This window comes from Arabidopsis thaliana, chromosome 3, assembly GCF_000001735.4.
Source record: "Arabidopsis thaliana chromosome 3, partial sequence".
Taxonomy (NCBI): domain Eukaryota; kingdom Viridiplantae; phylum Streptophyta; class Magnoliopsida; order Brassicales; family Brassicaceae; genus Arabidopsis; species Arabidopsis thaliana.
Window position 1 is genome coordinate 10,222,398 of NC_003074.8, and position 15,092 is coordinate 10,237,489.

Consider the following 15,092-nt stretch of genomic DNA (forward strand, 5'->3'; position numbering starts at 1 on the left):
AATGGAATGCAAAGAATCAGGTAAGGTAATGGTGAACAAATTTAGAAGAGATGATGCAAAGTAGGCTCGGACATATCAGCCGAATCTATCAAATCTTCACCAAACAAAAATTTGAGGCGAGTAGAGTCTTCTTGAGAAGAATAGGGGTGGCGCTTTGGTCTATGTGGCATCACTAATCCGTGGGAGATGGTTCTTGTCGTTTGTACAGGAATGGCAATTGGAAGTAGTTTCTCTGGTTGTCCGTAGATGCTCCTGTAACCGTCGGGTTTGTGTTTTAGTCTGCTGTTGTCATCGCGTTTACGTTAGTTTGCAGAGAAGTTGTAGGCGTTTTATCTAGAGGTTTTGTGGACTGACTTCTAATAGAGTTGATGGGACTCTAACTCTTTGAAGTTGTGGAAATCACGCAAATTTCTGAGTTTGGCAACTCAGAATCGGTGTTTCTTCTTTCGTCTTTGTTTTGGACTTATGCTCTCCTCTTTTGATGATTTGTTATCGTCTGTTTATTCTGTAGATCTTGGTTATTCTCTGCTACTTGTATTCTTTGTAATTTCTGTTGAAACTTCAAAAATGGTATAAATACTTCACCTTTTACCAAAAAAAATAATAATAATATGAGTCAAATAGATTATACAAACTAGGTGCGGACACATCAACCGAATTTATAACATCGAATTCGAAACCATACAGAATTATGAGTCTATTAGATAAATTGTTAAAGTTGGCCCCAATATAGACATAACTAAAACGGTTTTTTTATTTATAAGAACCATATGTAAGAAATATTATTTAATATTTCTCTCCTATTATATGATCTTGTAATTATCTATTTTCTATTGAAATAATGTTATTATTTAATATATTTGGTAACCAATTGAATTGGTAATAAAGAAGTTTTTCCTAATCAATATCTACTTTGATGGACGGATGAGATCTAATCTTAAGGAAACCCTAATGAGGAACAAGTCATCTCTCTACCTATAAATATATACCTTTAGACCATCATAAAGATATCATAAAAAACGCAACACGTTAAAGCTAAGTTTATTGGCAAGGTGAGAGAAACCTAATCCTAAACTAAAGATCAAGACTTCATGAAACCTATTAATGAAGACATCTCTACGACAATAAAGAGAGGTAATCCGATAAACCTCCTAATGATTTTATTATGTGATTAACCTAGATGTTTAAAGATCTTAGGGTTCATGTAAAATTAACTTACATGTGGTATCACAGCATGGTTATGAACATCTGTTATCATGGTTAATTAACCATGCTCTGATACCACATGTAAGAAAAAATATTCAAACATCAATCAAAACAAGTAGACTGAGCTAGCATTATCTCGTCAAGTGCGTCGAAAAACATTTCCGTGCATAAACAAGGCTTGTCCAAATCTGTCTATCTCCCACACGTACAGAATGACAAAGTGAGGATTTCTCCTGCTCCTACATTTTAATATGCTAGTGACTTGTTGTTGTCCTTTAACAACCCGGATTTTCCGAATATCACCTGCTTCTCTGGTGGGATTCTTCGGTTTATCCGCGGCTATTTTCTCCTTGAAACTCGCCACGTTTTCAGATAACGACTGCACTGTTTTCTCAATAATGTTTAGCTCACGACCATCAACATCCACAACAGAGATCATGATTATACACCAACCCTGAAACAAATGTATAACGTCCTGATTATCAGATACAGCTTTAGACGAAGAAAAAAAACAAAGACATAATGTAAGAGCCTGAAGAAAACATTACCGGGTGTTGAGCAAGAAACTGTTCCTATGGAACAAGGCACTTCTGTCTCTTTGGCTCTGGTTCCGCAAGAGACATTCAAGATACAGTTTCAGTAATTTCAGGTGGTGGAAGCTCTTCATTGTTAGCAAAAAACTCTTTCTCAAAAGAAGCATGCCAATTAACCATAGACATCACCCCACCATCCCTCCATTTAACATCATGGAGAGAATCCCACTGATGAACGAGACAGAAAAAACCATCATGAATGGCTGACATATAAGCATCACTCTTGCTCACCTTTTCTTTCAGATCTTTAGGTGCCTTAAATACTTCTGAATACTCAAGAACAAATAGAGTGAATCGTGGGAACTTACTATCAGTTGGATTCGTAAACTCAAATCCATCTCTTTCCTTGAACCCTAGCCAAAAATCATTCCCATACCAAGCCCCAAACTGTGTTGTGAGCTTGATAGTTCTAAATTCTTGACACTCATCCCTTTTGGAAGTCTATAGTCCAGAAGATGTGGCAGAACAATGCGTTGACCAGCATCAGCATCATCATCATCAAGATTAGGTCCCTCTTGTTGAATCCGAGAACGGAATTCAGTAGCCTTTCGCATGTAAGCAGCAAGAGTAGCATCATAATCAAGATTAGCTTCGTCTTGTTGATTCAGAGAACGGTACTGGGTAAGCCTTTGCTGGTAAAACGGGTGAAAGGGGTCTGAAATACCCATAAAGTTGTATCTTGCGTCACCTACAACAAGATACCTCATCACCTTCTCAACCACCAACCCTCCAGTGGAAATGTAACTCGCCATCATCTCGATATTATTTCTGATGATACCTGGAGGTGGCTCAGTGACTTATGTACTAACATTCCTTGTTGGAATGTGACCAAAATCTTCAACGATAGTTCCATTTTGTTGAATATGAGAATGGTATTCACTAAGCTTCTGCTTGTAATATCCGTGAAAGGGATCTTCAGGGTTCCTCAGAAAGTTGATTCTTGGATCTTTGACGTTGGTCATTATCCTCTTCTCAAACGTCAACCCTTTTCTCGCAACGCAACGTGCTACGTTCTTAACAATTCGTTCAGACTCTGCTTTATCTGAGATGATTTGCAAATCCATCTGTGTCGAAGTGGACATTTTTTTTTCTACAAACAAACAAAAAACCTTTAAATCAGACCCTTGGAATTTCAGTTTTTGACTTAAATAAAAAATTGCCACAAGTAATCCACTTAGGCTTTTGGAGAGAGATAAGAAACACCGACACCTTAGCCGGCAAGAAACAGTCCCGCGATAACCAACCTAAAAAGAGGAGAACGAACGATTTGGAGAAATCGAAACAACCGACGAGAAACGAAGAAGATTAAATCAATATAAACCCTAAAATCTATACAATATATATATATATATATATAAAGTTGAACCTTTAACGACACGTGTCTTAGGTTTTCCAACGGGCCTTTATTAATTGGGCCTCTATTTTCAGTCCATATTAATAACAGTTGATGAAAACATCATCTACAACTTTGCTTCTTATTATTTTATTTTTTTCAAGAACAAAAGCCAATATTCTTTTTCCAAGCTTCTGCATTATGAAATAACACCTCCTTGGTTCTTTCTTAGCTCTGTAGAGGATATATCCATACGGAATGTATCTGCTGAAATTGAGGTAAACATTGTACTTATTTCCTTTGGAATCTCATGATCGTCAAGAACCTGCAGAGGAGCAAGGATAAGTAAGGCATAAGGCATAAAATCTCATAGACAATGCTTGCATGATAGTACAAATGTGTTGCTTGAGATTCTAGTGTTGAGATCAAACCTTGAATACACTATCTACATTACGGCCACCAACAAGGAACTTGCAACCTGTTCGTTTGCAATCACCTAGTACCTCCAACATCCTTTTGTGGCTTCCTTCATAGTACTTTGGCTGCAAGAAGTTAAAATTTCTTATTATTTCTTCTTTAAACATCGATGATCGCAACAGTTTAGCTCTATTTGTAGGGTTTAAAGAGAGAAGCAAAAAGAGGACCAGGCTAAAGGTACATACATTAACAATCCTTGCTGCAGTATCAGCACCAATTACAAAACTGCTTCCTGGGAAGAGTTCAGCTTTCTTGTAGAAGAAAGGCTGATTTGAAACTATTACCGTCTTTTCTGCAAACCGGATACCAAACCAATATCAAAACGATGGCATGATGAGATGTAAGAAAAAGTGGTGCACAAGATTGAAAACATGAATAACTAGTGAGTGAGAAATGAAGATTTCGCCGTACCAAGTACTTCAAATTGTTTGACACGATCTTTAATCTCTGTAACTGTAAGCGATGGTTTGTCTGCATTCAGTGCAGATATTTCAAAACATGGATACCCTCCTTCCTCAGAAACACTGCATCAACATATATGCTTGTGAGATTGTTTACATTTTGTTATCCGATCAAGGAAATAGATTCATATCGCACAACTAAATAAATGATCAAATTACTAATTACCTTGCATAATATAGCATATCAGATTAACTAAGAAACAGAGAATCAACAATGAGTCAAAGAAAATAATGATTAAATAATGAAGACAGACTAGCTTACCTCATAGCAGCTTCCAACAGCTTGAGATCACCGTCATGTAATGGGTTAAAAGAACCAGGCAGTATAATCTTTCTATCTTTATCCGACCCGTATGATTCTGCTATAAAGGTATAAAACTACATCATTAATGGCCAATGCAAGAAACAGTTGAAAAAACCTTCAAAGTAAGTTTTATTGAGTCAAATAACCAAAATCTTACCTTTAGAAAATGGATAGATCTTAGAGCATATTTGTCCATCTATAAGCTGTTCTAGTTCTTCTTCTTCACTAAACTGGATTACAGACTCATTAAGCACCTCAGAATCAGTCAAGCCAGAGTCAAGTGTCTCAGAAACTTGGCATGCCTTAGCCATAGCCTAAAGTAATAATGACCAGAAAAAGGTTTTAAGAACTCATGAGTATCTCAAAGTAAAATGCTTTTTGAAAATGTTATCCCTTAGGCAGGTACAAGGTTGTAACTATCTTTCTATAACACACCTGAATCAGTACAGAGCTTGCCACTTTATCTTCTTCCTCTCGGCTTCGTTTTCCCTAAAATTTTCCACAATAAGATAACAATAAAGAGTAAAGCAAGACATGAGAAAGATTGTTGCAATCACCTTTGTTAGAGTAACTGAAGTTTCCCATATCCGGTTGGAAGCTCTTATCGACAAAAAGAACCTACTCATCATAACAAACAGAGTTATATGAGTATAATATAAAATCTAAATCCCTTGCTATGATTGTATTTCTTCAGAACATGACATATAACCTATGATCCCCACGCTTTGGACGAGAAGTTGCTAACGTTCCAGTAAAACCAACACCAAGAACCGCACATCCTTTCCACCAAATTAGCAAGTTATAACCAAGATCTCTATGTCTAATCCCGTACATACCCGAGTAAAGCATGATATGAAAGTTAAAACCACCACTCTCACCATTGAAATCAACTAACAAAACGTTACTAAGCAACACAACAATGTTAAAGAAGGAAATGGTAAAGTTAAAAAACCTGGCTTAGAAAGCTTAAGAGCACGATTATAAGCTAACAAAGCCATTTCATTCGCCATTGATTGGCTACAGTGTTGGTTCGGAACCTAAGAGGATGATAAAATCTGGTTATAGTCGGGAAAGAGAAACGATTTGATCATTAGATTGGAGGTTTTGAGAATAAACCCTGCCGAGTAATTGAACCATAGAGATCATGGAATACGGAACCACGGCTTCGAGAAGTGTGTTCGAAGCTCCAGGAACTGACATTAACCAACCTAAAGACTGAATTTGAAGTTTTGGATTACTCGAAGTAAAATTACATGAATTTGGTAAATATAGAGAGATATAAGAGAGAAACCTGAGAGGCACCGCCGGAGAGATACACGACGGCTTGCGTCGGCGATGAGTGAATTGATTCGACGATGGTTCGGATCGCAGACTCCGCCATTGTTTCTCTCGTCGTCTCTGTGAAAGCAGAAAGATAAATTTTAAAAGTTGGACTTTAAAATTCCAATTTCATTCTCGAAGAAGCTGACTTTGATTCGAGAGTTTGATGTTGACCATAAATCTAATTGCCAACTATATTATAAACACAGAGATTAAAAAAATATATTATAAATGTAGTAACTTTTATGAGTTATATTTTTTATAATTCTAAACCAATAATATTCAATTATTTGTTTTAAACTTTAAAATTCATCAATAATGACTAATAAATAATACATAAATATTTATAAAAAAAAAAATCAATTAATAAGAAACAGAAAAAATATATATATATATAATAATAATTAAATGTTGAGTTGAAAAAGCTAATAAATGACTAAAATAAGAGTTAAATTTTTAATAATGATTAAATTTAGTATAATATAATATATTTACAAACTCTACAATTTAAATTTAAAAAACAAATTGCTGTCAAAAAAATTAAAAAATTAAAAAACAAATCTGGGTGAACCAATGAGAGGATGACAAAACCCTATTGGTAAGAATATATGATACTTTAAAAATAGAAACCTGGTCCATAAAAAGTTAATAATAAACACTTAGCAAAACAATGATGACAAAAAAACATTTAGCAAAATAAATAATACTTAAAAATTTACACAGATTATGTTACATGTTGAAGTTACTGTATTGGAATTTTCTTTTAACTTACTACTTTTATATTTCATATATACTGTAGTGGGATTTTTTTTTTTGAATGTTAAATTAATTAATCAACAAAAAAGAAAAATAATAACAAGAGTTTGAGACAGTTTAGCTAATTTAAAACATGTTTAGGAACTGAAAAAACAGAGTAATTTGAACCTTAAAACAGAGCAAAACAGAGCCACTTTCACGGAGGAGAGCTTCGAATGAAAAACCATTGAGCAAACGTGAACTATATAGTGGGATTTTGGTTACGTAATGTAGAGAAACTAAGATTTTCCAAAACAAAAGTAGAAAGGAAACTAAATAATGTGGTGGTGGCTCATCTCCACCGTACCATCCAATTAAAAAGGAGTCATGAGTACTTCAACAAAAGAAATCTGGACCGTGTTAGCTTAAGAGCGACAAAACAAAACTAGAAGCTCTTCTGATTCAGTGATATCCTATAGGAGCTGGAGCTTCTTTCAGCTCATGACCTTGGTAGTGAATATCCTGCAATTTATACAAACATATTATAAGAATTAAGCATCGATCTTTAACTTATATAATTTCCATTCATTTAGAGTATACACTTACGGATGCATAGTGGTTAACGTCACGGTGATGCGCCTCATCAGCACGAACCACCATGACAACATCACGAAGCGTTGCATCAGCTTCAAGCCTCCAGTAATCAACAGCGATAGCCGGTGCAGGAACATTTTCGATGTTACCGTTATCGAGTTCTTTGAGAAACTCAGTGTAAGAATGTATTGCTTCTTCCTCAAGGTATCCAACCATACGATGAGCAAACTTGGGAGAGATTATGTATCCGATTAAATAAGCGTTGAAGAAAACCCCTTGAACAGAGATCACAAGAGCTCGTTCGTACCATTTGGGTTTCGCTACTTCCATGAATGTCATTAAGTGCATTCTCTCATTCTCTGCTTCTTCGAGAAGGGCTTTGATCCAACCCCCACTTTGTTCGAAACGCCTGAGAGATTTGAAGTGCATAAGCATCCCTCCAACCATTCCTGGAACCGCTGCAACCGTCTCTAGCATAATCGCTCGGCAACCATACCTCCTCTGCGTTAAGTCATTGCCAAGAATTAGTCCATACTAAAATCTTCTAAAAATGATAGCTAGCTACCAAATCTTCTAAAACAGTTTTCACTAGTTAAAGACTTAGTTAGCGGTTGGAACAATAGAAACCTAAGAGTGTACCTGGAAGAAAAGATCGGTAGGCCATCGAAGAGATTTAACCATCCAATAAGCTATTTTGTCCGGTAAAGTTGAAGGAACATGATGCTTCTTCAAATCTATCGTTAGATCAGCTTTATAAGTCTCCCATGGCTACCATTATTCGACAAAAACACAAAAAATACTTATAAATCGACCAAGAGTAAGTAACAAGACACCAAAACATGTAGTAAAAATATGCTATGTACCCGAAAGCAACTCCATTTCCATTCAGTTCCATCTTCTTTGGTGATTTTCATTGGCTTCACGCCCCAATAACTAACTATTAATTGTTCCCCTTTGTTACCTTGATCATTAACCTTGACGCCGTCACCGGATCCTTCCTCTTCTTCCGATGTTTTCTTCTTTTCAAATGTCATCTTGCTGAAATCTCTCAGACCTCCCACTGCCGGAACCCTAAAATATTTCGCTGGAGCAAGTTGGTGAAATAGAATTCCATTAATGGATGTCGCTTGCTTTGATGCGTCAAGGAGAGAGCGACGGAGTAATGTAGTGATCATTTTTCGGATTCAAGGGAGATTTGTTTTGGTTTTTGTTGATAAGGAAAACGTAAAACCCTAAAGTTTGGGGAATCAGGGGATTAAAGAGGAGAAGAAGAAGACAAAATAGTTCTTTAACAAGAACAGTGTGGACGATGTCAAAACATTAACTGAAGATATGTGTCCAACTAGCTCATTAGGCCTTCAATATAGCCCATGCGCATAAGGCCCATTGGGTCTTTCCACTATTGAGAAGAAAACTTTACTCGAGAGATACACAGTGAAAGGGTTTGTTTTTTTTAGACAGAAACATTGTTCTTGGTGATAATTTGTTTAGTTTGTGGGTTTTGTTAGCTTCCAAGGATCCTATCGGATCGGGAAGTCGTGAAGATCATTTGTCCGAGTGAAACTGTTGGTCGTTATGTTACCTTGGAGATAACTTGGGAAGCAAATCAACCATAAGAGTATGTAAAAAATGATTATGACTTGAGAACACACACAAAATAAAAACCAAACTCAGAAACTCTTTTTATATCTTTTTACATTAACGGCGTTGTATAAACACCAACTCGAAATCTGAAGGAGGCACAAAGTACTCTATACGAATATTGTTCTGACATTTCAACACCGGTGGGCGTTTCCTTGGAGCCGCCGGACACTCCGGAGTCTTTGCTCCTCTCGCCGTGGGAGTGATACAAATTCCATCTTCTGATTCTCTCTCAGGCTTAATGAGTTTCGTCTTCACCGGCTTTAGTGAAGCCCGAATCGATGTTTTGGCGAAGATAAACTTTTTTCCATCGGTGTCTAATTCTCTGCTAACTTGAGATTTTTTCGAAATTCCCATTTAAAACAGTTGGAGATTGAGACTAGTACAATGTTTTGAAGATGAGGAAACAAGAAAAAGAAAAACAAAGAAGGAAGAAGGGATAAGTGTAAAGTAGGTGAAAGAGTTTCTTCTTCTTAAAGGAAAGAGTTTTGCCTTTTCAATTTGGTTGCTTCCCCAGGAATTAAAAGAGAATGAAGCTTTCAGAGGAAGATTATTAGGTGCAAGTAGAGGAAAGGGTACAATTGGAAATGATAATAATGTTCAGCCCGGGAAAGCTACGGGTAGTCAATAATCTTTCTTTTTAATATTTGGCGCCATGGTTTTGAGACTATTTTAATAACAGTGGTTCCTAATTTTTTATTTTTTTTTGGTTAATCAGTGTTCGGTTTTAAAAATACTACCGAAATTAAATTACCTGAAAAAGTATTTGGTTTGATTTGATTTAGTTATCGGTTCGTTTTAGTTATCGATTTTAGAAGAATTTTGGTATTTTTTTCATAAATTTTGATATAATCAGGTTTATTTTGATAAATTCTATAAAAATGACATCAAATTTTGTTTTAATGATAAAAATTAGTTCAATTAACATAATAAACTTAAAAAATAAATGGGAAAAATGTTAAAAAAAAATCACGAATTTTTAAATTTGGAACGATTTAATTTTGAATTTTCCGGAAGACAAATAGATCGTAAACGTTTTGTTGACTTTCGAAATAAATGACATGTAAAGTCATTTATTTAATACATGATCTCCAAACCAAATGGGCCATCATATATGGGCCTTACAATAACTTAAAATGTATCTTTGAAGATGAACTTAAATGAGTCTTTCTCTATTCCTCTCAGCATAAGAGGTCAAACAAAAACATTTTCGATTTTGGGGAAAAATTAATTTTCCCGCGTCAAATGAGAGACCACACCGCCCAAAAAATCCAGTATCCCGCCGGATTCAGGTAATAAACTTTTTCTCCACCGGCAAATATCAAACCATAAACTCATATCTCTCCGCCGCTTCTCTCTTTACCTCGATTGCTTCAGAGACTCTCCGATGGAATCCTCCAGATCTAGATCCGTCTTCGTCAACATCGGACTCAGAGAACTCAACGGATTTCGAGGTTATTTACATACAAATTCCTTCTTCTACTGTATATCTGAGTTTCAGCTTCTTCGGATTATTCTTAATCGAACTTTTTTTTCCTTGGTTTCAGTACGGAAGAGACCGTTCTTCGCAGACTCCGAGCTGATTTGCAGAGAAATCGCCGGCGTAGCCGTGGAACACGACGGGATTTGGACTCCGCCGTTGGCTGTTTCGTTTTGTAAGGTATAGTCCAAATTCTGGTTCTGTTGATTACTCAATGTAGCTAGATCCAATCTCAACGCTCGATGAAATCTTTTTTTTGATTCTTTTCTGGAATCTAGTAGATTTACAGAAATCTATACCCCACTTTTGGTCGTTTGTGATTTAGGTTTAACGATTTTGTACAGACTAGCAGGAATTCGCAATTGTTCGCCGTCTCTGATGAAGACGGCCATGTGAGCTTGTTTAATTCTTCCAGTAAGAAGTTTGCTTCTTCTGCAACTCACCAAGAGAATACAGGTATTGTCTCGTCCCTGTTAGAACCCTGATTTTCTCTGGAGTTTAAGAGATTACTGATTTGTGTTTGTTTCAAATGTGTAGAGAAAGCTAGATTTCGTGACTGGATTGCTCATTATAATGCTATCTTTGACATTTCTTGGATCAAGGTGTGTTATATTATGTCTGCGAATGAAACAAGAATTTTTTTGTGGATTTAAGAAGAAACTCATTTGATGTTTACTTATTGCAAATTTTGTTGCAGGGAGATAGTTGTCTTCTGACTGCTTCTGGTGATCAAACTGTAAGTTGTGTGACTCAATGTTTTTGATTGAATAGTTTTTGAGGACGAAGTTTGTGATACTGATATTTATATATGCTTGAATGCAGATTAAAGTATGGGATGTAGAGGAGAATAAGTGTACTGGAGTTCTTATTGGACATACAGGAACTGTAAAATCTATGTGTTCACATCCAACGAATTCTGGTTCGTGTCTTGCATATATCTGATCTTGTTTAACTTATTTATGTATCTGGTCAAGATGGTTCTGACTCTTGTTGTTTACAGATCTTCTTGTATCTGGTTCAAGAGATGGATGTTTTGCGTTGTGGGATTTAAGATGTAAAAGTAGCTCTCATAAAGAGGAATTTTGTATCAAGTAAGTCCTCTAAACTTAGTTGTGATGATTTTTTTTGGTTTTTATTCCCGTTAATATCATCTTGATAGTCTTACTTACATTCACACAGCTCTACTGGCATGGTTAAAGGAGCTCATCTATCTCCACTTTCAAAACGAATCAGACGTCGCAAGGTTTGATTCCTGCTAAGTCCTGACTCTTCACTTCTAATCTATTTGTCCTATCTTCTCTGCTAATGGGTTCATGTTTTCAGGCTGCTTCGTCAAGCATTACCTCTGTGCTTTATGTCAAGGACGAGATCACAATTGCTACTGCTGGAGCACCTGATAGGTACTTACTTGCATAACATTTATTGGATTCATGTGAAGCTAGTCCAACTCCTTAAAGCATATAGAAATGTTGTTAACGTTCTTTATATGTTTTTTTCTGCCATTCTTTTAGTGCCTTGAAATTTTGGGATATAAGAAAGCTGAAAGCTCCTTTTGCTCAAGCCTCTCCACAATCAGACCCAACAAATACTAAGGTAAGCCAAGCATCTTATTCCTAGACTCATGTTTCTTCTGAATGGTTTCACTGTGAATTAGGCACTGAATGATTTGAATGGAAACTAGATTGACCTGTATCCTGGTTTTTAATTTGTGCAGGAAAAGAGATCACATGGTATAGTTTCCTTGTCCCAGGACTCAAGTGGAACCTATCTCACAGCATCATGCAAGGACAATAGGTTAGACTTTTAAGATTCTTACTTTATAACTTTTCTTAGTGAGTTAGTCCTCGTCAGTCGTCAAACAGTCCAGCTCTAACCAAATATATTCTCTCTTTGCAGAATCTATCTATACAACACGCTGCGGCTTGACAAAGGACCTGTACAATCTTTCTCTGGCTGCCGGATAGATTCTTTCTTCGTAAGGGTAATGCCTCCTTCACAATCTTCACTTCAATCACACCATTGATTTGCTTTTACAACATTTTTCACCTGCTCACTCACTGTCTAAATCTTGCTCTGCAGACGATGATTAGTCCTGATGGTGAATATGTTTTGAGCGGTTCAAGCGATGGAAACGCTTACATATGGCAGGTTTGGATTCTGTTTCTTAGTTTAACAATTCTCTTATAAACGAAAGATTCGAGAGTTATATGTAAATGCTCAAAGCACCATTGTACTTTCAGGTCAATAAACCTCAAGTAGATCCTATAATCTTGAAAGGCCATGACTTTGAAGTTACTGCAGTAGATTGGTAACTCTACTTAACCAACTCTTTCTTCACTGCATTCAACTAGCAGACATGTCGATTCGATGATACATAACTAAACTGTTTCCAAATCTATTGTTCAGGTCTCCATCAGAGATTGGGAAAGTTGCAACAGCTTCAGATGATTTCACGGTAACAAAACATTTCATATATGTTGACACAAGCAAAAGGTTAATGAATTGTACTGATTCCATGGCTCTTCATAATTAGGTACGACTATGGAACATAGAGAACAACATATGTACAAACGCAAACGCAACAGCGTCTGTGTCCAGAGTTAAACGCAGAGTAACCGCATTGTCAAACACTGAAGCCAAAGAAAGACTTGAGATGAACAGAGAAACTGAGAGTCCCCAAAAGCATTCATCATTATCATCAGATGATGATTATAATAATGATCAGTCAATGCCTATCATTAGAACTCCAGAGTCTCAGAAGAAGAAAACATCATCATCATCATCATTGTCATCATTATCATCAGAAGAAGATATAATATGCGAGAGAACACCAGAAACCACATTCAACAGTCCATCCTCTGTACTAAACCCTCCTTCCTCAGTCAAAAGGCGAACCATTAGAGATTATTTTCTCGTCACTCCCTAAACACTAATCTCTTTGCCAATTCTTGTTCAAAGGTTATTGTATAGAAATTGTAAGGTTTATTAGATTCGGGTTGATATCTGATAGTTTTGTAGGAAGTAAATCAGAAACTATTAAAAGCAAATGGCAATATGACAAAACTAATACCAATCTTTCCAATTTGATATATTTCATTTAACCGTAACGAAGCAGGGATGTTTCATGTACCATGTCATTCTTTATGTGAACGTAATTTATGATATGTCGTTCTAACAAAAGGTAAATTCTAAATCCGAAATACTTTAATCTAACATCCATATAATAAATTAGACCGTTTACATACAAAACATGTTAAAGGAAAATATTACATAGGTCATAACAATGAAGTATAAAGGTCATCCAAACATGTCAGAAAATTTACACAAATAATTTATTTGTTCCATTGCTATTTTCTTAATTGCTCTTCTAAATTTTATCATTGGTTGCAAATACTATGATCTTAAAAAACATGAAATAATTAGTTGAATTATTAGCAAAATAAAATAAAATATAGTTGACACTTGACAATAAGAGTGGACATCACTAAAACTAATCGTATATATTGGGTTCGATGTATATGTATAATGTAATAAGAAAATAGGTGTTTAACAAAAATAAAGTAAGAAAGGGTGTGTGTGTTTTTTTGGTGAAATGAAAGGAGGTGTGTAGCCAAAAACAAAAGAAGAGAAGAGGTGCATTATTTCTAAATAAATTTTGATCAAATAATTGTGCTTATGTAATGATTGTTGAGGACATATCACACTTGACTTGCAATCATTCCGTCGACATTTTTCTGTATTATACATTTCGTCAACAACCAATCCACAAAACCCCAACCTATGATAACTAAATCACAAAAGTACATTTGGTTTTATGGGTTGATACAAACTTGAGATCAAGCTAGGTATAAATTAATCTCAAAAGTAATCGCAATTAATAGGATTCATTCGTTAGTTAATCGATCATATCCTGTATAAATTTTGTTGTAACAACCATGCAATTTTCTCTAGGATTTAAGCTATTGTCAAATTTCCTTTCAAAATAATTATCGAAAATTTTTAGTTCGAAAAATTTAACGTATAACATCACTTTTAATTTTCATTATTCGTATACGCTATACTTACATTTAAACCATTTATTTATTTATTTATAAAGTTTATATATGTATATAGAGAACTTACCAGGTTTTGTTATCCCAATTGTCCAATTGATAATTAAAGTATACCGACTTCTAGTTATAGGACTTCTAGGTGCATGCATGATACATACATGATGCATTATGCATATACATGAATTCTTCTAAAATGGATACATAATTAATTAGCACACACACTATCTTGGCTTCTTCGTTTCTTGGACGTCTTGGCTTTTTTTGGTCGACCCACATTAGCTTATTTTATATACACGATAAGAGACATACATTTTCATTCGCCAGGCCTGATCTTATATATTTATGTATAGCCGTATAGGGATATTTGTATGCATGCGTATTCAAGTGCTTCTTCTTTTCCGATCTGAATTGGTCCTTCTCTTTTCATATTTTCTTCACTTTTTCTTTCAATTTTCTATTATTTTTATACTTTCTTTGTACACATACTATATGAAGCATATCTGTATACACTGAAATCTAATCAGGAAATACGTAAAGTATCGTTACAAGAAATACGTAAAATAATGCTTGCCAATGATTGATTATCTTATCTAATCATTGGTATAATCTATATACGCACTTGCTACCAAATATTGCACTTATATGGAATATGAAGCATATATATGTTTATGGAAACAATAATGCCTTGGTATCATCATCACTTATATATATCATTTTAATTTTGTAAGTGCACTTGGATTAGAAAGGATATATAATTATATATCAACTACTTTGTTTGGTATATCTTTTAGGTCTTAATTTCGTTGGATGATTAAAGTTGTAGCTGACCAATACTATGCTAAGTCGCTAAATATTTTAATTATAGGAAATATAAGATCTATAATACAACCACAAGA

At 35.2% G+C, this 15,092-nt stretch overlaps 5 protein-coding genes and 1 long non-coding RNA gene across 15 annotated transcripts; 2 read left to right on the plus strand and 4 right to left on the minus strand.

Moving 5' to 3' along the window:
• Positions 1-1,345: 1,345 nt before the first annotated feature.
• AT3G27600 (SWAP (Suppressor-of-White-APricot)/surp RNA-binding domain-containing protein) lies at positions 1,346-2,551 on the minus strand (the record flags this gene model as incomplete). Its single annotated transcript, NM_113676.1, has 4 exons — positions 1,346-1,660; positions 1,839-1,967; positions 2,031-2,152; positions 2,176-2,551. The coding sequence occupies 4 exons, from the start codon at positions 2,549-2,551 to the stop codon at positions 1,346-1,348; spliced, it is 942 nt and encodes a 313-aa protein (NP_189397.1).
• Positions 2,552-3,088: 537 nt separating this feature from the next.
• AT3G27610 (Nucleotidylyl transferase superfamily protein) lies at positions 3,089-5,867 on the minus strand. Of its 9 annotated transcripts, NM_113677.6 has the most exons (12): positions 5,666-5,849; positions 5,491-5,589; positions 5,327-5,411; positions 5,084-5,153; positions 4,932-4,992; positions 4,810-4,863; positions 4,532-4,688; positions 4,333-4,429; positions 4,021-4,133; positions 3,795-3,901; positions 3,564-3,674; positions 3,089-3,457 (listed from the first exon to the last, which is right to left on the minus strand). In NM_113677.6, exons 1-12 carry the CDS (start codon positions 5,753-5,755, stop codon positions 3,332-3,334), a joined length of 1,170 nt encoding a protein of 389 aa, NP_189398.1. In that variant the 5' UTR covers positions 5,756-5,849; the 3' UTR covers positions 3,089-3,331. The 9 variants fall into 9 exon arrangements, with proteins under 9 accessions (NP_189398.1, NP_001325452.1, NP_001325449.1 ...); NM_001338896.1 differs by having other exon boundaries at positions 3,108-3,457; positions 5,084-5,411; positions 5,666-5,832; NM_001338899.1 differs by having other exon boundaries at positions 3,122-3,457; positions 5,084-5,411; positions 5,496-5,589; positions 5,666-5,843.
• Positions 5,868-6,647: 780 nt separating this feature from the next.
• On the minus strand, positions 6,648-8,310 carry AOX1C (alternative oxidase 1C). The gene is made up of 4 exons (NM_113678.3): positions 7,887-8,310; positions 7,663-7,791; positions 7,036-7,524; positions 6,648-6,951 (listed from the first exon to the last, which is right to left on the minus strand). Exons 1-4 carry the CDS (start codon positions 8,196-8,198, stop codon positions 6,892-6,894), a joined length of 990 nt encoding a protein of 329 aa, NP_189399.1. The 5' UTR covers positions 8,199-8,310; the 3' UTR covers positions 6,648-6,891.
• Positions 8,311-8,494: 184 nt separating this feature from the next.
• AT3G27630 (cyclin-dependent kinase inhibitor SMR3-like protein) lies at positions 8,495-9,170 on the minus strand. Its single transcript, NM_113679.2, has one exon. It carries the CDS (start codon positions 9,019-9,021, stop codon positions 8,722-8,724), a length of 300 nt encoding a protein of 99 aa, NP_189400.1. The 5' UTR covers positions 9,022-9,170; the 3' UTR covers positions 8,495-8,721.
• Positions 9,171-9,844: 674 nt separating this feature from the next.
• On the plus strand, positions 9,845-13,243 carry AT3G27640 (Transducin/WD40 repeat-like superfamily protein). 2 transcript variants are annotated; one of them, NM_113680.2, is made up of 17 exons: positions 9,845-9,956; positions 10,042-10,118; positions 10,212-10,324; positions 10,489-10,600; positions 10,682-10,746; positions 10,842-10,880; positions 10,967-11,063; positions 11,145-11,235; positions 11,324-11,387; positions 11,468-11,544; positions 11,656-11,737; positions 11,859-11,938; positions 12,041-12,125; positions 12,224-12,292; positions 12,385-12,452; positions 12,551-12,599; positions 12,678-13,224. In NM_113680.2, the coding sequence occupies exons 1-17, from the start codon at positions 9,910-9,912 to the stop codon at positions 13,068-13,070; spliced, it is 1,608 nt and encodes a 535-aa protein (NP_566822.1). In that variant the 5' UTR covers positions 9,845-9,909; the 3' UTR covers positions 13,071-13,224. The 2 variants fall into 2 exon arrangements, with proteins under 2 accessions (NP_566822.1, NP_001326885.1); NM_001338902.1 differs by having other exon boundaries at positions 9,851-10,118; positions 12,678-13,243.
• Positions 13,244-14,410: 1,167 nt separating this feature from the next.
• Positions 14,411-14,626, plus strand: AT3G05275. Its single transcript, NR_141164.1, has one exon. It is a non-coding gene; the product is annotated as an other RNA (long non-coding RNA).
• Positions 14,627-15,092: the final 466 nt, after the last annotated feature.